This window comes from Taudactylus pleione, unplaced genomic scaffold (genome assembly GCF_031769625.1).
Source record: "Taudactylus pleione unplaced genomic scaffold, aTauple2 ptg000435l, whole genome shotgun sequence".
Taxonomy (NCBI): domain Eukaryota; kingdom Metazoa; phylum Chordata; class Amphibia; order Anura; family Myobatrachidae; genus Taudactylus; species Taudactylus pleione.
In genome coordinates, this window is record NW_028284837.1 from 2,417,535 (window position 1) to 2,438,785 (window position 21,251).

At 44.8% G+C, this 21,251-nt stretch overlaps 1 protein-coding gene across 1 annotated transcript in view; it reads left to right on the plus strand.

The window, feature by feature from the left end:
• Nucleotides 1-21,251, plus strand: part of LOC148505896 (extracellular calcium-sensing receptor-like) — a 71,196-nt gene that overhangs the window by 36,425 nt on the left and 13,520 nt on the right. Inside the window, exons 3-4 of the mRNA XM_088447617.1 lie at nt 4,290-5,108; nt 20,152-20,382. Coding sequence (XP_088303743.1) covers nt 4,290-5,108; nt 20,152-20,382 — 1,050 coding nt within the window. The remainder of the gene's footprint in view (nt 1-4,289; nt 5,109-20,151; nt 20,383-21,251) is intronic.

The window sequence follows — 21,251 nt, forward strand, 5'->3', positions numbered from 1 at the left end:
TCTCTTAGGAAAATATATTTTTTTTCCTGGCAGCTGCAGAAACTGAAGGAGATCTACAAGTCCGACATACTTAGCGGAATCACTCCATTTCAGCTCCTCCTTCAGTTTCTCCAGCTGCTTTTGCAAAAGTCTGATTAGAGGAATGACCTGACTCAAGCTGGCAGTGTTTGAACTAACTTCACATGTGGCAAGTTCAAAGGGATTGAGAACTTGCCACATGTGAACACAGAAAATATTCTCCACTGCAATTGACTATGGTGCATTCCCACTCCTTTCTCTATGTCATAGGCTGCAGTGTAGCTTTGGATGGCCTTTATCTGCTCCTCCATCCGCTGATGCATATAGAGGGTAGAATTCCACCTAGTTTCTACCTCTTGCTTCAGCTGATGGCAGGGCAAATTCAACAGTACTTGCTGGTGCTGCAATCTTTGACAAGCAGTTGTTAAATGTTGAAAATGTCCCGAAATCTTTCAGGCCACCGAGAGCATCTCCTGCACACCCCTGTAATTTTAAAAAAAATGTTGCACCACCAAATTAATTGTGTGAGCAAAACATGGTGTGTTTCGAATTCGCCCACATGTAATGCTCGCACAATATTGCTGGCATTGTCAGAAATCACAAATCCCGAGTAGAGTCCAAGCTGCTAAGCCATTTTGCAATGATTTCCCTGAGTTTTTCTAAGAGGCTCTCAGTGGTATGCCTCTTAGTGAAATTGGTGATACACAGAGTAGCCTGCCTTTGAATAAGCTGGCATTTCTTAGATGCTGCTGCTGTTTTCACTGATGGAGGCAATACACCTACCCAGTGAGCTGTCACAGTAATGTAATCTTTAGTTTGCCCTGTCCCACTTCTCCACATATCTGTGATTAAGTAGACAGTGGGCACAACAGCATTTTGGAGTACATTAATAGGGTATTTTTTTATGTCCCTATACAGATTGGGAATTGCTATTCTAGAGAAGTGGAATCTAGAAGGGACATGGTAGCGGAGACAGAGGTCCTCAATTAACTGTCTAAAACCCACTGCATTAATGGCAAATACTGGATGCACATCTAATACCAGCATAGCTGTTATGGCGTTAGTCATCCATTGTGCAACTGTATGTCTGCTGTCATAGTTGCTCCCCAATGCAAGGGAAAGAATTGTTTGATAGTCAATTGTTTGGTTAAACTACAAAAAGTAGTCTTCTTCCTGGTCCCCTTCTGGAATGAAGATCCACTCACAGCAACAGCAGTAGCAGGCATAGCACTCAAGGATCCTTCTGAGGAACCACGGATTGGAGGAGTCAGTCCATATGAAACTGGATGCAGTACTACTTCCGATCATGAATGAGGATGTTGATGATGCAGGTGTTGGTGGTGGAGATTGCAGGCACTTGGATCCAGATAGAAGGGAGCAGCTAGGTGACACTGGACTGATTGTTGTTAGTTTTTTGTAACCAAAGTTTCTAAATTTGAAATACCCTTTTCAATTTGATGATTGCACTGCAAGTGACATAACAGGGAGGAGGTTTCTAGATGGTTAAGGTCCTTACCTCTGCTCACTGTTACTTGGCAACGGTTACAAATGGCTTGGTAAAGGTTGTCCGGATTTGGGTGGAAATAATTCCACACATGAAAAGTGGATTTTTTGGTCCTTTGCCCAGTCATGGTAACAATGGGATTTTTCCCACCATGGGCAACAACTGTTGCCTGAGTTACAGTTACATTTGTTGCAGAGGGCACACAAATGGTGGAAGGAGGATCCTCTTCAAGTACAGTGTTAGAAAGGTCAGGCTCACACATGGCAGCCACGGACACACTTGGACTCTCCCCAGGGATCTATGATTTTTTGGAGCACACAGTTGATTCCGGTGTCTTACTCGTCTTAACAATTTTCATTTTTTTTATACCTCTCTTACAAGCAGGGCTTAAATCATCACAACTAGAACCACCAGTCATAAATAAAGGCCAAGGCCTTATTACTTCCTTGCAAATTCATGTAGTGAATGGCATATTGCCAATTTTTTGTTTCTCTAAAGCTGTCTTAGCTTTAGATTTTTTTTCTTTAACAGGGCAAAAGTTGATTTTACATGGCCTGACTGGGGCATTAGCCTTCATAGATGATGTTGACGGCCTTGCATCATCATCATGACTGCTGCCGGCAACTACAAGACTGGTATGTGGTTCCTGCTCTCCTGTAATGTGACTGTCATCCATACTCACTGCAGTCTTGCAGCAGTGTCACCAAGCAATTATAGTGCAGCTAAGTTGTGGCTAATGCACACAACCACACAAAAAAAATATATATTTTTAAAACTGGGGAAGAGCACCCTTGAATGAGGCAGCAGCCCCTTGATAAACGACACAGGCAGCACCCCTGCACAGCTATGTTGCTGATAAGTGTGGCTGATGTACACAGTCACAAAGAAACAAAAAACACTTTTATTTATTTTTTGGCACTTGGGGTGGGAGCACCCTTGAACAAGGCAGCAGCTTCTTGATAAACAACACAGGCAGCACCCCTGCACAGCTACATTGCTGATAAGTATGGCTAATGTGCACAGACACAAACACACAGAAAAAAAAACACTTTTATTAAATTATTTTTTTTGGCACTTGGGGGGGAGAGCACCCCTGAACAAGGCAGCAGCACCTTGATAAATGAGACAGGCAGCACACCTGTGCAGCTATGTTGCTGATAAGTGTGGCTAACATGCACACACACACACACACACAGAAAAAAACACTTTATATTTTTTTCACACTGGGGGTGAAGAGCACCCCTGATGGACAGAGCACACCCTGGACAACACAGCAGCACCCCTTTATGGATTGCAGTGACAAAGGATCCACTGAAGCCCCCCTCTTCTGTGTGCATCACAGCTCCTATAGAGTATTGACAACACAGCCCTTATGGACAACAGCACAGCACAGCTGTCATGACCAGGGTTTTCTGGCATATGGGATGATGGTTATTACCTGTGAGGGCGCTGTGGCATGGTTCCTTCCCGCAGAGGGGCTGGTGTCTGGTGGCAGGTGTTGGCTGTGCAAAGTGTTTCGCAGGCACTGTGTTATTCTGACTGGGGTAAGTCTGGTGGTGTTTTCATTCCGCTCTGGTATGGGCGCTACCATCTTGCTTCTAGTCATGTGACTTAGTTGCTCCAAACTTGGCTTGTCACATGCTCTCTCTGACCTATCACGATCCTGCACTGGGTACTTAAGGGAGTTCAGAGCTTCCCATAGTTGCCAGTGCAACGTGTTTCACAGTGCATGCTGTGAGAGAGTTCCTGTGCTCCTGAGACCTGTCTGTTCAAGTGCTCACCTGTGCTCTTGCTGGATCCCAGCTTCCTAGCTGCCTTCACCACTCTGCCTGCTCCAAGCCTACTGCTGGAACCACCCTGCACCTTCTATCAACCCTTTCCCTGCCAAAAGACCTGAGTGTGCAGTTAACCCTGTACCTACACTGCCTCCACTTACCTAGCTCTCTGTTGGCTCATACTGCAGCTAATCCAGTTTCTACATTAACCCATCTCAGTACAACTCTCCAGTAAAACCAACAGCTACTACTATTAAAATTACTCCATATCATCTCAGGATTTCATCTCACCTGTATCAATTTGTAACCTGATATCCTGTCTGCAGCCTTGCAGTGACCATTTGGATTACAAAGACTTTTTATTAGTTCTGCCACTACCTGGACATTACCCATTCATACTTTACTACAGTTTCTAGTCATCCCTATCTATATTCAGGACTTTATATTATCTGTGTACATGTCTTCAAGTTCACCCTTTAAAAAAAACACTTTTCAGTTTAAATCTGTTCAGGTGTCTGCTCCTGTTACCACTCCAGGTCCCCAACAAACCAGATCCTAACAACAGCCCAGTCTGCCCCTATGACAACAGCAGCCAGCCCCTATGCACAGCAACAGCACAGCCGCACAGCCCCTCCTTTGCGTACTCTTCAATCTCCATAGCCAGAATTAAAATGGAAGCTAGCGTGGGGAACCTTTATACAATCCAAAACCCACGCGAATCTGACAGTGGGATGATGACGTATTGCCTCGCTTTGAGAGCATAGTCAGGTGGGATAACCTGAGCCGGTCTAGGATCCGACTCGGATCTGCAAAATTCGAGTGGGTTCAGTTGTCTGAGAACCAAACTCGCTCATCTCTAACTTAAATAGAACTCAAGGAGGATTACTCTGTAGTGTAAGTGCTGATATACTTTACACCATGTACAAAGAAAAACTGTGACCTGTCCTTTACATGTTGTTCCCTTTTACTGTATCATTGCTTTTTTTCAACAGGTCAGCCATTATTCCACAAGCTCCATTCTGAGTGACAAGATAAAATTTCCCTCCTTCTTCAGGACTGTCCCCAGTGATGCATTCCAGTCAGTAGGCCTTGCAAAGCTTGTGTTACGCTTCCGTTGGACTTGGGTTGGTCTACTGGCTTCCGATAATGACTATGGGCAACAGGGAATTCAGATAGTCAGACAAGTGATCATCAAGGCTGGAGTATGTGTAGCCTTCATGGAGAATATTTTAACTAGCAAGCAAGATCGCAATGCTCCACACATAATTAAAGTCATTAAGGATTCAACAGCTAGAACTGTGGTCGTCTTCTCCACTGGACTCGATTTGCTCCCCATCTGGGATGAAATGATGAAACAAAACATTAAGGGCATCTCATTTGTGGCGAGTGAAGGGTGGTCTACAATTTCCTTACAATATGTGGAACGCTTCTCTCATCTGGTGCTTGGCACAGTCGGTTTAACTTTTTACAGTGGGCTTATGCCGGGCTTTAAAGAATTTCTTAATAAGATCCACCCTAACATGACTCTAGGAGGTAATTTGGTGAAGTCATTTTGGGAAGAAGCTTTTAAATGTAAATTTCCAAATGACAAAAGCTTGGCAATCCAGGACAAATTGTGTACAGGAGAAGAGAGTCTAGACAGCATCCAGAACAGTTACAATGATGTCTCCAATTTAAGGACTCCCTATAATATCTACACTTCTGTTTATGTGGTGGCCAATGTCTTGAAATATCTTAGAGACTACGGTAAAGGACAATGTAAATTTTCTCATGATGGCTGTCCACAAACATGGAATTTCACTCCATGGCTGGTAAGTGGAAAACAAAGCAAATTTGGTTTATTAATTACATCTTAATAATATGTTGTTGAAATAATGTTACTTTGACCCAACTATATTACAGTTTAACCTACATACAGTAATTTCGCGGTGAAGTATGGTATATTGTAGAAGATTGCACAATGTGACAACTTTGTATGTTACCATAGTACAGCCATGGCCAAAAGTTTTGAGAATGACACAAGTATTGGTTTTCACAAAGTTTGCTGCTTCAGTGTTTTTAGACCTTTTTGTCAGATGTTACTGTGGTATACTGAAGAAAAATGACAAGCATTTTATGTGTCAAAGGCTTTTATTGACAATTACATCAAGTTTATATAGAGTCAATATTTGCAGTGTTGACCCTTCTTTTTCATGCTGTCAATCAAATTCTGGGCCACATACTTACTGATGGCCGCCCATTCTTGCCTACTCAATACTTGGAGTTTGTCAGAATTGTGGTTTTTTGTTTGTTCACCCTCTTCTTGAGGATTGACCACAAGTTCTCAGTGGAATTATGGTCTGGAGAGTTTCCTGACCTTGGACTCAAAATTTTGATGTTTTGTTCCCCGAGCCACTTAGTTATCACTTTTTCCTTATGGCAAGGTGCTCCATCATGCTGGAAAAGGCATTGTTTGTCACCAATAGACTATGTGTGGTAGTCACCAAACTGTTCTTGGGTGGCTGGGAGAAGTTGCTCTCAGAGGATGTTTTGGTACCATTCTTTATTCATGGCTATGTTCTTAGGCAAAATTGTGAGTTATCCCACTGCCTTGGCTGAGAAGCAACCCCACACATGAATGGTCTCAGGATGCTTTACTGTTGGTATGACACAGGACTGATGGTAGCACTCACATTTCCTTCTCCAGAAAAGCATTTTTCCAGATGCCCCAAACAATCTGAAAGTGGATTCATCAGAGAAAATAACTTCACACCAGTCCTTAGCAGTCCAATCCCTGTACCTTTTGCAGAATAACAGCCTGTCCCTGATGTTTTTCCTGGAGAGAAGTGGCTTCTTTGCTGCCCTTCTTGACACCAGGCAATCCTCCAAAATTCTTTGTCCTGTGTCAAGAAAGAACCATCTTGTAATCAAAGGTCTGGGTAATGGTGGACATCAATGGCATACCCATCAATGATCAATGATTTTATGCCATCAAGGGCAAACCATTGATGATTTAGCCACTGATGGTTGCTGGTTGCATACGTGAAATCCACAGCCACCAGCTGCCTTTAGACTCCCACAGCTGATATTTGTCATCGGTAAACAGACATCAAAGGTAAAACTATTTACCATCAGTTTCAGACTGTCAATGGTTAGCTGATGATAATCTTGGGCAGGTGGGGTGGGTATACCTGAGGTTGCATGGGAGTGTAGGAAGAGAGGATGAGGGTACTTGATTGTGTTGGGTAGTAGGGATGTGTACCTAACTGTAAGTGTGGGAGGAGAAGTTGTGTGAGTGAGGGAAGGGAAGTGTATCTAAATATGTTTGGTAGAGGAAGGTGTTTATACCAAAGTCTGTGTCCGGTATGCTGTCTTTTTGGTTTCTAAAATTCTTACTTGCAGAGATATGGAATTGGAGGAATATTCTCCTATTTGTCATTTACATGCCTGGGTAGGTAAATGAGCCAGAAGGCTTCTTGTTCCAAAAACACCTCATGTTAGATAAAGTGAACCTCAAACCAGAGGTATTCCAGAGCACTGTCAGAATATTTGGCTTTCCTTGGTAGGAGATGTTTGCAACCGAGTCCAGCATCCAGGTTACAACTTTTGTCTCTAGAGTTTAGACCCAAGGAGCCCTCCACATGGATACCATGTCTTTCCCATGGACAGATCTTCCCCTTCCTTATACCTTTTTCTCCTCCAGCCATACTGCTGAGAGTCCTTCACAAGGTCAGACTAGACAATATTTCTCAACTCATCCTAGTTTACCCAGTTTAGCCCTCTGGATTTGGTTTAACCAAAACAGCCAGATACATAAGGGGTTTAAGATTTCTGTAGACTTGTCCAAGGACTTTTTTAGGGGAATCCAGTCCTTCATCCAGAGCTCCTACAGTCCAGGTATATGGTGATAATGATCAGTTGTTATCCAACTCTAACCTGTCTGCTGCTTCAAACACCTTAATTAATGTCTATCTTAGACCCAGTACAAGATTTACATACCGTGGCATTATATTGGTAGTACCTGGATAGCTAGCCAAATGCTCCCATCATCATCTACTACACTCAACCTGGCAATAGATTTCTTGGCCACCAAGTTGAAGCAGGCTTCGTTATGGCTGCAATATGTTCCTTTGGCTCTGCCTTAACCATATTGGTCAAAGGCCTGAATGAGAATAAACTTTATCTCTGCCTGCTTAAATGTGCATCCTTGTCTAGATTGTTTTGTCCACATTTCTCTAACACATGGGATATTGAATCTTGCTTGAGTTTTTTGGCTACAATAATTTCCACTTCTGATGTTTTCAGGTTTTCCAGAAAGTTAGCATCCCTTTTAGCCTTAGATTTTGATGCAAGGGGTACCAAACTCAACCTTATAGTTATATCAGATCCCTGGGTGACCCAGGCTTCCATGGAGATCCATGTCATTCCCAAGGGTCACATGAATACCAGTTCCTTGAACTATCCATTAGTTGAATTTGAACTAGTTACAGACCAGTAAGACCCTGATTTTTGTTTAGTTACATTCCTGTCTGAATACCTGGATTTCACAGCATCCCTGTATGGTGACATCTCCAAATTCTTCATTACCCGCTATAAACCCTTCTGCCTGCTAGACCTTCCACTATCTTAAAATGGATAGTTATTGCCAGGAAGCTCTCGAGAATAGATACCTCCATTTTTAAGAGTCATTCCTTTCATGACACTGTTGTCACTGCTGCTAAACTGGTTACTACTACAATCTATAATGCAAGCTGCCCATTGGCCTCCCAGTCATACCTTTGTAACGCACTACTGGAGACACTTTAATTCTCTGAGAATCGAGTTTATTAGAGCAACCACCAGGTATGTGGTAGTATGCGCATCGGCAGGCCTCCCGACAAACAATATTTCACAGGAATCTATGACCTGCAAACTTTCTTTGCTCTAGGGAATAGGATTACCACCTAGCAACAGCTTCCACCCAACCCACCTAGGTACAAGGTGGGGGCAAGGCCAACCAGGGAGGAGTGTCCAGACACCCTCCTTACAAACAAAATCAACATGTTCATTGCTGCCTGCTTCACAGGGAGTGCCGGTTTTAGGGGGTGCTCCCCCATGCATATAACACAGGCAGAGAGAGAAGTGACTGCGGCCTCCTCTTTCCCTAGCCCAGCACACAGCGTGACAGCAGTGTATGTGTTGGGCTGGGCAAAGAGGCTGCTACATCAGCAGTCAGTCCTCTCTCTCTGGCTAAACTTAAGTAACGGCGGTGGCTAGGGTGCAGGTTGCAGGGCATGGTCCCATGCCGGGCCCCTCCAACAGGCCCAGGTTCGGTGCCCCAGGCTAGGTCTATTGGTTTGTGTTACCTGGGGCCACACTAATTCTAGAATTTGGTTCCATCTCTTTGCAGGCACCCAAAGAGGTCAAAAGAGACAGCAGATGCAACCACCTAAGGAAACAAAGTGAATCCAGTTTCTTCCAGTTTCATCTTCGTTCCATTCCCTGAGTTGATCAGATCTTCCATAGTTCTAAGTTTTCCTTCATTATCACAGACTATGCTTCCTTTCTTCCCACTTTTTACCAGTTCTTAATATATTGAGTTTTCTTAAGTTCTTCAGTAAACACCTTCATGTTGAATCTCACTGCTACCTGTCATTATTCATCGTGAAATAGACTGTTTGGTGTTTTCTACTATCTATTGTTCAAGATCAACAGCCAGTTTCCAAAAAGCCTGAAAAAGGGGGCAGGAATCAGTGCACACATGACCCCACACGTGCACATGACCTGCACACAAACAGTGACACAATGCCAGACCCGCTCCCTAGAGCTGTGGGAAGGGAAAGTGAAAGTTATTTAACTTCAACTTTCCAGCCTTGTCGGGAGGCCTGACCACCTAACCCACCAGCAGTTGCTAAGTGACAGTTCTATTCCCTAGAACAAATACATTTTGCAGGTTACAGTTGATGCAAACTACTTTTTTGGTGCAGAGAGAGAGAAATGTGGGCACCTGGTGGGCATAGTAACACTGAGGTGCAGCACAAAAATGTAAGTAATTGTCAGTGCAGGAACCTCTGAAGTTTGCTAGTAGTGCCTCCCAGCTGTAGCCTGATTGATTTGGGAGGAGGAGCGAAGGCATTTCTGGCAAGGTTCCTCATAAAAGGCATGTGTCACCAAGGGAGTTGAGAGGGGGAGCAGGTACTAATTACCCAGGCCCAAACTTGTTAGAGATGTCCAATGGGGGTCCAGGTCCACTGCCGCCCCCCCTTCCTCTTACTTGTCAGCAGCCTTTGTCTGCAGCCCAGCATATGGCTGAGGGGCTAACAGCGCTTCCCTGCTCAGCGCAAAGCAGTGCTGCAAGGAACATTTTTACTTTTTTACTCATAGGGACATGGCCACACCCCTTCTAAATTTAGCTCACACCCCTGAGAGTACTAGGGCATCAGAAACCTCTCTATGGCTCTGTCTATCACCCTTGTTTTCTGGGATGGATGAGATTTCCTGGACTTGCAAGCTGCCAGGACCAAGTCAGGCTGTGGTAAGCTTCAGCTACCACAGCCAGGCCAAAGGGCTGACATGTGAGCTTGAGTACTCACACATGGTAATGAGATTACTATCATACTACATTGCACATTGGGCCCCTCTCTCCAATCGTCTGTTTACCAAAATGCTCTTGGTAAAGGTTAACTGTGAACTCTATTTTATGTATTGACTAAATATTAAGCTGCTCTGCTCAAACACATTAGTGCATTTAATGACAGACGGCGCTAGATGGTTTATTTTGTCAATGTACTAATTACTGGTCCAGTTCCCTAACTAACAAACTAATGGATAAATCTACATTTGCTGTAGTATGTTGAATCTTAAGCACTGGACACTATTGAAGAACAGGAAAGAGTTCTCTAGACGGGTCATGCATTTATAGTTTTATATAATATATAGTTGGTAAAATAGGGGCTTTACCCAAATTCCATAAAGTGTGGTCACTTTGGTACACAACTCACTATGGTCGGAGAAATAGAGGGCCTGATTCAGAGCCGGATGCTCTGAAAGAGCGCTCGCTCTGAATCAGGGCGTTTTTTGGTTTTTTTTGAGCGGCCTCCTGGCTGCTCGCATAGCTGTGGGTGACCACCCACAGCTATAGTGAGCGGCCAGGTTGATGGTCGCGATGGTCAAATGGGGCGAGCTGTAACTCACCATCGACAGCCCGCCCCCTTTGGTGCGAGGCCCGGAGCGACAGAGCACCTGTCGCTAGCCGGGTCTCGCGCATGCACACGACGGAGTCGGCTCCGTCGTTCGCATGCCCAGTGGGCAAACATCGACCCGGTTGCGAGTGCTCAGCACTTGCGACCGTGTCTGAATCAGGCCCAGAGTCCTTTCATCACTTGAAGTCTAGTCATTTTTTTTTTTTGGGGGGGGGGGGGTTGCCTGTGCACTAGCGCACTTACTTATTTTATTTTTATATATATATATATATATATATATATATATATATATATATTATGTTTGTTTTCAACTGTTGCACCTCGGGGATTTTTTTTGCTCATTTACCACATTTTCACCCGTGCTCTTTGCGTATTTTTCCAACAAGGATTCTTTTGTATTGTCTAATTCGTCTATGTCTGTATTTCCGCTGTATTTTTGGATCTGTAACAATTGTATTCTTTTTTTTTTTTCTGCTTTTGCTTTATTGAAAATCAGTAAAATATATATTATCTAAAAAAAAATGTTTGTTTCACATTTAGCTCTATTTTACTCAAAAATGTTTTAAAGAGTGTAGAATAAAATAGTGGGGCTTGCACAGAGTTATTATTATTATTATTGTGCCTGATTCAGCACAGATCGCAAGTGCTAATATGCATGCAGACGGCCGATTGATGTGCACTGCTCATGCGTATGCATCGCAGTGAGCACGCGCAAACTCTTCATTGCGATCAGGCCTGCGATCGCAGTGCCTACGCAGGCCCATTGCAGATAGATTGACAGGAAGTACCATTTGGGGAGGGCGGTTGGTGAAATGCAGGCGTGCCAGTGCGTTTGAACGCCGTTACAAGGGCGTGCATAAATTAGCCAATGCAATGCCATACTTTTATTGCGTGCAAAAAGTTTAGCAATTTCTGAGTAAGGTCTGACCTTGTATAATTGTGCATAAGGCTCCGATGTTACCGATTTTTTCGCAGACTTGCAAGGTATTACGGTTGTGAGTAAGGGGAAATGGGCGTCTTTTTATTAGGCTGTGACGGCAGTGTGATCGCAGTCATTAGCATATTATCGCGGCAGAACTGCCTGAGCTATTGCAACCACCCATTAGCCTTTATTTTTCTGGCACCACAAGGGTTCCACAGCACCTTACAAATGAGCAAAATAAAATAACAGTGACTTACAGTACAAAACAATGAAGGATAAGTACACGGTTTATAAACATTGCTGCATCCGTGATTGTAGCCCTCAAATAAGCTACTGGGCAGCAGCTACCAAATGTTAGGTGCCATTATAGGGAGTATACCATAGTGTAAGTAAGAGAAAGGAGAAGCACATGAGGGAAGAAGGCCCTGCTCATAAGAGCATACAGTCTGAAGGGGATGGGGTAGACCGTGAACAAGGATCAAGGAGCCGTGGGTTAGGATGAGAGCTAGATGACTGTAATGAAGAAGTGAGTTTTGAGAGCCTTTTTGAAGTTTAGTAGAGAGATGGAGAGTCTGATAGAGGGAGGAAGACAGTTCCAGGGGCAGCATGTGCAAAGTCTTGGAGGTGGGATTGGGAGGAAGTAATCAGTTGACAGGAAAGGTGACATGCATTTGTGGAGCACAGTGGGTGGGAGTTTGAAGAGAGGTAAGGTCAGAGATGTAAATTGAATAGTATTGGGTGAGGGCTATGTAAGTGAGTGTGAGAAGCTTGAATTGAGTTCTAAAGAGGAATGGGCGCCAGAGATGGGCTTGCAGTAGATGGGATGCCGATATAGTGTGTTTGGAGAGGAAGATGAGCCAGGCTGCAACATTGAGGACTGATTGGAGTGGAGAGAGGTGGGAGTGATGGAGGTCAGATAGGAGGAGGTTACAGTAGTCTAATCTTGAGATGACTAATTAGTGTTAGTTGCCTTCAGAGTGAGAAAGGGTCTCATCCTAGAAATATTTCAGAGGTGGAAATGGCAGGACTGCGAAAAGCACTGAATGTGTGGTTTGAAGGTGAAAGAGGAGTCAAAGATAACTCCTAGGGGTAAATTTACTAGAAATCGAGTTTGGGTGAGATTGGAATCTCACGTAAGTTTAGGCATGTGTTTCATCTTGCAAATTTACTAAAGACAAACTGGAGTGAGTTTGGAAGAGAGTTCTCTCTTTTCACTGTTAAAACTCGTGTGAGATAGCAAACTCCAAAAAACTCACCATCAGCCAAACTAGGAAGTACTTTTCATGAAAAAGATGCAACTCGGGAATTTACTAAGATTCGAGTTTACAATTTCGGGTGAGATTGTAGCAAACTCACGGATAAATTGAAGTTTCAAATAGACCACCTCCTGAGCTGCAAGTTTGTAAGAAACATACACAGATCAGTGTGATTTGTGTAAGTTTCAGCCTGTAAACCTAATGTAAAGGTTTTTGTTTTTTTTAATGACATAGGGTCCCCCCCCCCCAAAAGCCATAACCAGCCCCGGACTTGTCAGCCAGTCCTGGTTCCAAAAATTACAGAGAACAAAACGAGTAGGGTTCCACCGTAATTTAGGACCCAAACCAACCGGGGTGTGATACCACAGCCAGGAGACCCTATTACCGGGTCTTTAGGGCTAAAGAATTCTCACCCCAAGCCGATTGGCTTCCGGCTCCTGACACACTGACCAGCCCACGTGGGAACTGTCTGGAGCCGGAGCCAATTAGCAGCTGTTAACCGTAGAGTGGCTGCTGATTGACTGCCGGCTCCTGACAGTTCTCACGGATCAGTCGGGAGCCAGTTAGCGGTGTATGTGGTCACACACATACACCACTAATGGTAAGTATATGGATTGCGCACTTGGTTTGTTTGTTTTTTGCAAAGAACCCCCTGGATTCTACAGAGACCAGAGCAAGGATGGAGGTGAGTATATGATTTTTTTTTGCAGGGCCATGCACACTGATTTCTACTTGGGTCAAGTGGACCAACCGGCTGATACTTGTAAGTATGTGTGATTGATGTTTGTGTGTAATAAACTTGTACTATCTAAGGTGTATGTGTTATGTCTTTATTTAACTATTTATTTTACAGTGGTGGTATGGGTGCCAGCCGCCTGCTGGCACTTTTAATTCTACAAGTGCAAAAGGGCAGGCATGCTGGCACCTGTAGTTCCACTGTAAAACACAATAGTTTTCTTTGATTTGACACTTTAATACCCCTGCACCCACAGCCCAGTGGTGCGCGGAAGAGCCCCAGGCTTCAGACCAAGCCTGGGGTTTCGGGAGAGGGGGTACCCCTTTTTGTGGGGTCCCCATCTCCCCTGAGATCCCCGGCTAGGTCTGACCAGCTTGGGGTGAGAATGCTTTGGCCCTGGAGACCCGGTAATATGGTCTCCTGGTTGTAGCATTACACCCCAGTCAGTTTGGGTCCGGTGCTGGTTTTAAATATAGTGGGACCCTTATGCAATTTTTTACACCTATATTTAAAACCGAGACTAGCCCTGCAGCCTGGTGCTGGTACCTAAATTACGGTGGAACCCTACTCAGTTTTTGGAACCAGGACTGGCTGACAAGTCCGGGGCTGGTTATGCTTTTTGGGGGTGGACCCTACTTCATTTTTTTATAATATTTTAACCTGTTTTTACAGGTACAACACAAGCAGCCTTCACATATCTCACTGATTTGTGCAGGCTGCTTGTTCAGGGGAGTTTGGCAAAGAGAAAACACTGCAATCTCGGGTGAGTGATCTCATCTAAACTCGCAACTAGGGGAAGAAATCTCCATCTACTTCACCTTCGGAAAACTTATTTTCAGCTAAACTCACTTCTTAGTAAATTTGCGAGTTGAAAAACGGAAAACTCACCCGAGTTTTGGCTGTTATGGATGCACCCAGTAAGCACACAGAAAGTTTACCTGAAGTAATGGCAGCAGGCAAGATAGGGGTTAATAGCTGATGCAGGTGTGTGATGGAGACTGGTGCTGGAAGTAATCAACTGGCACAGGTGGCTATGCACAAAATCAATTAGGATGCAGATCTGGACTGTAGCATGCCAACTTAACAAGATGCAGGCTGGAACAATGTCAAAGCAGCAATGCAGGATTTGGGCTTGGTTGTGGCAGGCCAGCTACTCAGGATGCAGGTGTGAATAATGTTGTACCTGCAATGCTGTATATGAACTTGGTTGTGGCAGGCCAGCTACTCAGGATGCAGGTGAGAATATTGTTGTACTTGCAATGCTGGAAATGGATTTGATTGTGGCAGGCCAGCTACTCAGGATGCAGGTGGGAAAACTGTGAAACCTGCAATGCTGGACATGGATTTGATTGTGGCAGACCAGCTACTCAGGATGCAGGTGGGAGCTTGTAACAGAGCCAGTACTTTCTATAGTTGAACTGACAGGTGAATGCAGGTTGGAGCTTGTAACAGAATCAGTACTTGAAATGGTTGAACTGGCAGGCAGATGCACAGGTACATGCTGGGACTAGACATAAACTGGAGGAGACACAGAAGGTAAGCTGGAGCTAGGATGGACACGGGAACAGGGCAGAATCCAGCAGGACACAGGAGTAAGACTGGCAGTGAAAGGACACTGAGGACTGAGGGCCTGATTCAGACCAGCTCCCAAGCGCACAGAGCTCCCTAGCGGGTCGATGGACCCCTAATGCGCATGCACACGCCGGAGCCAGCTCCGGCGTGTGCGCATGCCCCGGAACGAGAGAGAAATTCTCTCGCTCCAGGACTCACACAAAAGGGGCAGCTGTCGATGTTGATCGACAGCTCACCCCGTTTTGTAGGCAGGGCGGGGGGTGGCTACACAAACGGAGGCATTCCCGAATTAACGCCTACCGTTTGTGGGCGGCCCCACTGACATCACTCGTGATGTCAGTAGGTGGACTTCCTGCTCTATTAGAGCAGGAAGTCCACTGGGGCTTGCGGCCACGAGACCCTACCGCAAGGGTTTTGTCGAAAGCCGAATGGTCGCGATGGTCTTGACCATCGCGACCATCACCTGGCCACTCGCATAAGCTGTGGGTGGTCACCCACAGCTTATCGAGTGGCCAGGAGGCCGTCTTTAAAAAAAAAGGGACGCCCTGATTCAGTGCGAGCGCTCTCAAAGAGTGTCAGGCTCTGAATCAGGCCCTGAGTCTGGGAGCAAAGGTTTACAACAGCAGGATACTGGACACAGGAACAAAGGTTAGGGAGCGAGGAACTGCACAGCGTGCAGCGACCACGTGAACATCCACTAGGTACAAGAACTTAGTAATATCACCGGCAGGCAGGAACTGACTTGAATCCCTAATGAAGGGAGAGGTCTCCTGTGATTGGTTCATCAGGCTGAGGTCAGGTAACGAGACTACCAACAGGTAAGTAGCTGCACATAGCAGCCAAAGTCCAGGTAGCTAGGATAGCAACTGAGAGCCAATCAGGCAGAGAGCCACAGCGGCACATGTAACATCGGCGAAGTAAAGAGTATTTAAGAAATACAAAACTTGACGAAACTCGATTCTTATTAAATTTACTGCCTAGACAGTGTTGCAACTCTCAGGTAGATAGTGGTAGTGGATGCAACCCATATTTGGAGAATTGGGATGACCAATTCCTGAGGTGCGAAGTCTAATGTGCTGGTGGTATTCACCAGGGACCCTAACAAGATGGTATGGACTTGGCTGCGTCTGACACACAGGTCGCGGCCCTCAGGTTAGGTTCCCCTATGCACGTGTTAGGGAACTCTGGATGGAACCGAGAAGACTTTCAGCATAGTCAACAAGCCGGATCAGAACCAAACAGACAAGTTGGTACCAGGGAGAAGACATCTGCGGTTCACAGAGGATAGCCAAGGTCAGAACCAGATATCAAACGCAGTACCAGGGGTCAGATAAAATCGGAATCATGAACAAAGCCAAGGTCAGGAATAGATAGGATATGCACATGAATGCTGGAGTAAGGAAATGGAGCCTATACTCTGACACCTGTGTGCTGCCAGAGACTCCTCTTATAGGGAAGAGAGAAAATCCCACGCCAAACGTGACTTCACATTTGGCGCTCCTGCCCCTTTAAATTCTATGCAGGTCGGCATGCGCGCTCCTAGGGGAGCCACGAACATCCTTCACAGCCACTGGAGAGCATCGGCAGTGGGCGCCGGGGATGCCCCGCCTGCTGCCTGACAGTCCAGTGCTGCTGGACCCGGTAAGTACCCCCGAGTGTCCGGCACGCTTTTGGGCTAAAAGACATGATTGTTCTGCCAATAGATAATGAAATTGTGGGAGGTGAGGTTATGTGGGATGGTGGAGGATGATCAGCTCAGTCTTAAGCATGTTAAGTTTAAAAAAGCACTGGGACATCCTTGAAGAAATAGCAGATACACAGTTGGAGAACAGGAGAGAGGGGGAGAGGTTAGGGGAGGAGATGTAGATCTGAGAATCATCTGCGTAGAGATGATATTCTATACCAAAAGAGCTGACAAGCTCACCTAGAGAAGCAGAATAGGAGTAGACCTAGAACAGAACCTTGGAGGACACCTAATGTTAGTGAAATAAGGGGCAGTGTAGTCATGAGAGCAGACAGAGAAAAAGTGGTCAGAAAGTTAGGACTACAGCCTAGAGAAGGCAGTATCCTGCAGACTGAGAGAGTGAAGGATTTGCAGAAGGAGAAGGTTGTCCACAGTATCAAAAGCAGCAGAGAGGTCAAGAAGAATGAGTAGAGAGTAGTGGCCCCTGGATTTGGCACCAAGAAGGCATTGCTGACTTTTGTGAGTGCAGTTTTAGCGGAGTGGAGAAGACATAAGTCAGACTCAAGCAGAGAGTTTGAGGAAAGAAAGTTGATAAGGCAGTTGTAGACAATCCATTCAAGGAGTTTGGAGGCAAATGAGAAGAAAAAGATGGAGTGGTAGTTGGAGAGGGTGATAGGATCAAGGGTAGGCTTTTTAAAAATAGGGGAGACAGGGGCATGCTTAAATAAAGGGACAGTGTCTGATGTGAGGGATAGATTGAAGTGGTGGGCAAGATGGGAACAGGCAACAGGAGAGAGGTAGCAAAGAAGGCAGGAGAGGTTAGGATAAAGGGGGTAGGTGGAAGGAAGGGAGGGAGGACTGGATGAGAGCCATGACTTCATTTCCAGATACATAGGAGAAAGATGGCAGAGATGGATAGGAAGGGGTGGTGTGGAAAAGAAGAGGTTAGGTGCTGAGGGTCTGGTGGGATGAGATGGCCTGACATATGGAGTCAGCTTTAGATGAGAAGAGGGTGGCAAAGTCAAGAGTAGAGAGTGCAAAAGGGAGTTCAGGAGTAGGAGGGCAAAGGAGGGAGTTGAAAGTGGTAAAGAGACAATGCAAGTTTGAGGACAGGAGGAATATAAGGTTCTTGAAATACTGTATGGCTCTTTAGAGAGAGAGAGAAGTTGTACAATAGGTTGAGAGCATACATTTTTAATGAAGGAAGTCTGTATAGGAGCATGATTTCATCCACTTAGCAGTTCGTGAGCACTTTTGCAGGTATCTGCTACATTTAGAGTGCCAGGGTTGGGGTGCGTATCTGCGAGGGTGAGTAGTGGTCAGCAAAGCCCAGAGTCAAGAGCAGAAGTAATGGAGATGTTGTTAAAGATAATAACTTGTACAGCGCAGTAGAGTGATAATGGGGTAGAGATGAGTCGAACAGGGAGGAAAAGTATATGGTGTCTATAGCTTCAAAGTTACGCTCAGTGAAGATAATATTAGGAGGCAGAGGTGGGGAAGGGGTGAGGGATAAGATAAAAAAGAGGTGATGGTCAGAGAGGGGGAATAGATGTAATCAGAGATATATCACAGCGGTGAGTAAAGAAAAGATCAAGTGAGTGTTTACTCACATGGGAGGGTGAGGAGGGCCACTGGAGAGAGACAAAGTGATGATGTGTGGGAAATGAGTTTAGAGGCAGAGGATTCTGTGGGGACATCGATATATATTAAAGTCACCTAAGATGAGGACAGGAAGGTCTGAAGAGAGGGTGGAGGAGCCAGGACACAAAGTTGTCAAGGATTTGGGGGGAGGACCAGATGGATGACAAATGTGCAGGTTGAAAGAGGTGAAGAGCAAAAACCTTGAGTGTAGAGAATGAAAGGGGTGGTTTTAAAGGTATGAATTGGTAGGAGTAACTGGAGGATAGAAGAACTCCAACACTACCACTTGGGCTGTGGTGTGTGATATAATGTGAGGCCCCAGATGAGAGAGCTGCAGGAGAAGTGATGTCAGTGGGAGAAATCTAAGTTTCAGTAATGCGAGATTCAGAGAGTTGGAGATGAAATGGTCATTGGTGTGGACCAGTTTGTTAAAAAAAGATCTGGCATTCCAGAGGGGTGGAATGAAGACATAGGAGGGGGGAGAGAGGGTTGAGAAGGATGTTGAGGATAGAGGTGGTAATAGGTGGTGGAGTAAAGAATCATGTGGACACTGAGTAAAGGGGGAGTTGAAGATAATGTGGTCATGGTATGAAAGAAATAGGAGGAAAATTTTAGAAAAGTAGGAATTGAGGCTGTATGAGACAGTGCAGTCAATTTGCTTCAATATAGGTGAAAGTACAGTGAGTTATAGAGCGGAAGAGCTCTGGTGAATTTATGGGTGCATAAATTCAAATCTAAAATAGACAATATTAGAAGCGAGAAGATATGAGGCTAGGTTACAGAGCGATGGCAATTTAGACAGGACTTTCAAGAGTGTAAAGGCAAATTGACATTAGTACCAAATACAGATCTGCAGTGAGATGATTTGAAAACAAAAAACCAGCACATATACTGTAGATGTAAGTAGAGTGGTATGTTTTTGAAGTTTCCAAGCGGGGAGCTCAGTGTAGAGAATCCAGGTCATGCTGGCAGCAGGTGTTTGTTTTGGAGATTTTGCTAACTGAAATTTGTTCTTTCAAAGTAGTCCTTTTGAAGTCGAGATTGATGAATGGTAAAAAACAATGACAATGCAGGTAGGATTTACAGATGTGTAAATTACTATGGTACGGGAGCATTTTCAACAATTATTTGTTGTATGGGGAAAATTACATAAAACCTTGCTAAGTCCAGTAAGCAAAGTGGCAATTGTTTGTAAAGTCCATTTAGGTATTTTAGTGTGGATGGTCCAGGTTATGGAGAAAGCCGCTGTATGTGTTTGAAGGAGTCTAAAAGCCCAGTAGTTTGTTTAAAGTAGTTTCATGGTTTCTGAGATATAGGTCGTTGAAAGCAAGTTGGTCATAATGGATCTCACTCATATGCAGATTCTATGTATCTCTGTGGCCAGATCACCGCTATCCACATGATCAGTATCAGAACCATCATCATTATTAGTGCTCCCTTGCACCAGCCGGAGCCCTGGGGCTGGAGATCCTTTCAAAAAAGGTGTAAATATGTGCACACACAACTTTGCATATGCTGCAATTCCATCTATGTGCCCTGTCTGAACTTTGTCTTTGTTAGAACACCTTATTGCTGCCCAGTTACTCTGCAACACCAAAAGGTGCACATGCTTGTTTATGGAGTTTGGTTATGTAAAAACGTTCATGATCCACTAAAATGGGCAGCCATGGGACCAAAGGCACCAAAATGAGGCATGAACAGTGCTAATAATGTATATTGGCCTGTACATCCTAAATTGGTACCAAATACAATATTAATATAAATGACGGCAGCCCGGTCCCTGATGGAGTGTTGTGGGCTTGTAAAAAATTTTAAAAAAATTTCCATCAGTAGATGCCATCTAATAAACTGAGCTCATGTTTTAAATGTCCATCACTCCACAGATCCTGCACTATATGAAGAGGGCGAGGATAAAAGTACTGAGTACTGGAAGAGAACTTTTCTTTGATGAGAATGGAGACCCACCTGCAGTCTATGACATTGTGAATTGGCAGCCGAGTCCAAATGGTGCCATGTGGGTAGTCAAGGTCGGCAGTTACGACACTGCGGCGCCTCTTGGTCAAGTTTTCACCATCAACTCAAGTCTGTTGCATTGGGCTACTGAAGACAACCAGGTGCAATCAAGAGAATATAATTTATTGGAATTTATTGATGCAAATACACTTTCCTGATATGTTTTACACTGATTCCATAGGCTTTACTCTGACATTTGTTTGCATGGAAACAGGGCTGTAACGGCGTGCCGGACGGTGTGCCAGACCCTGGCATCCACTTACCAGGTCTGGCAGCGCTGGTGGTCCATGGGACAGTGGGTGGGTGGTTCTCGGCGCCTGCTGCTTCTACATTCGGCTGGCTTCTCTGTGCTGAAGCTGCTTGGGACACCCTGTGTGCATGTCTCTCCTTCTGTTAGTGAGCAGCTGCGGCTCCCCTAGTGCCACACGGACCGATAAGTATCATTCTTAAAGGACCAGGTACCTTGGGGGAAAGACATCACTAGGGTGCCAAAATTAGCCTCCTCCTATGTAAGGAAGTCACTGAGGACACTCTTTTGCCAGAGTATAAGCTCCATTACCTTACTCCAGCCTTCATACCAGTGATACTGTCTGCTCGTTCAGACCTTTGGATTGTTCATAAACTGTCTCGGTCTCCTCCATGGCACTGCACTTGGTATTCTGGTTCCTGACCTGATATTGCCTGACCCCTGGTATCGTATTATAATATGTAAATAGTGTCTGTGCTAGTATCTATATGAATTCCCAAGGCTGTTAAAATAACAATAAAATTTATTCAACATACATATGATCAGCAGTTCACCTCCATAAAACAAATAAACAGTAAATACTATGGCCATATCTCCCAGCTTAAATTGAGAGTGCTACAATGTAACTGAAGCACAAGATAAACACATAAGATTTAATATACCAACATCTGATAATAACAATGGTATAATTCACAATGTCCACCTGAAGACAAAAAATAGGGC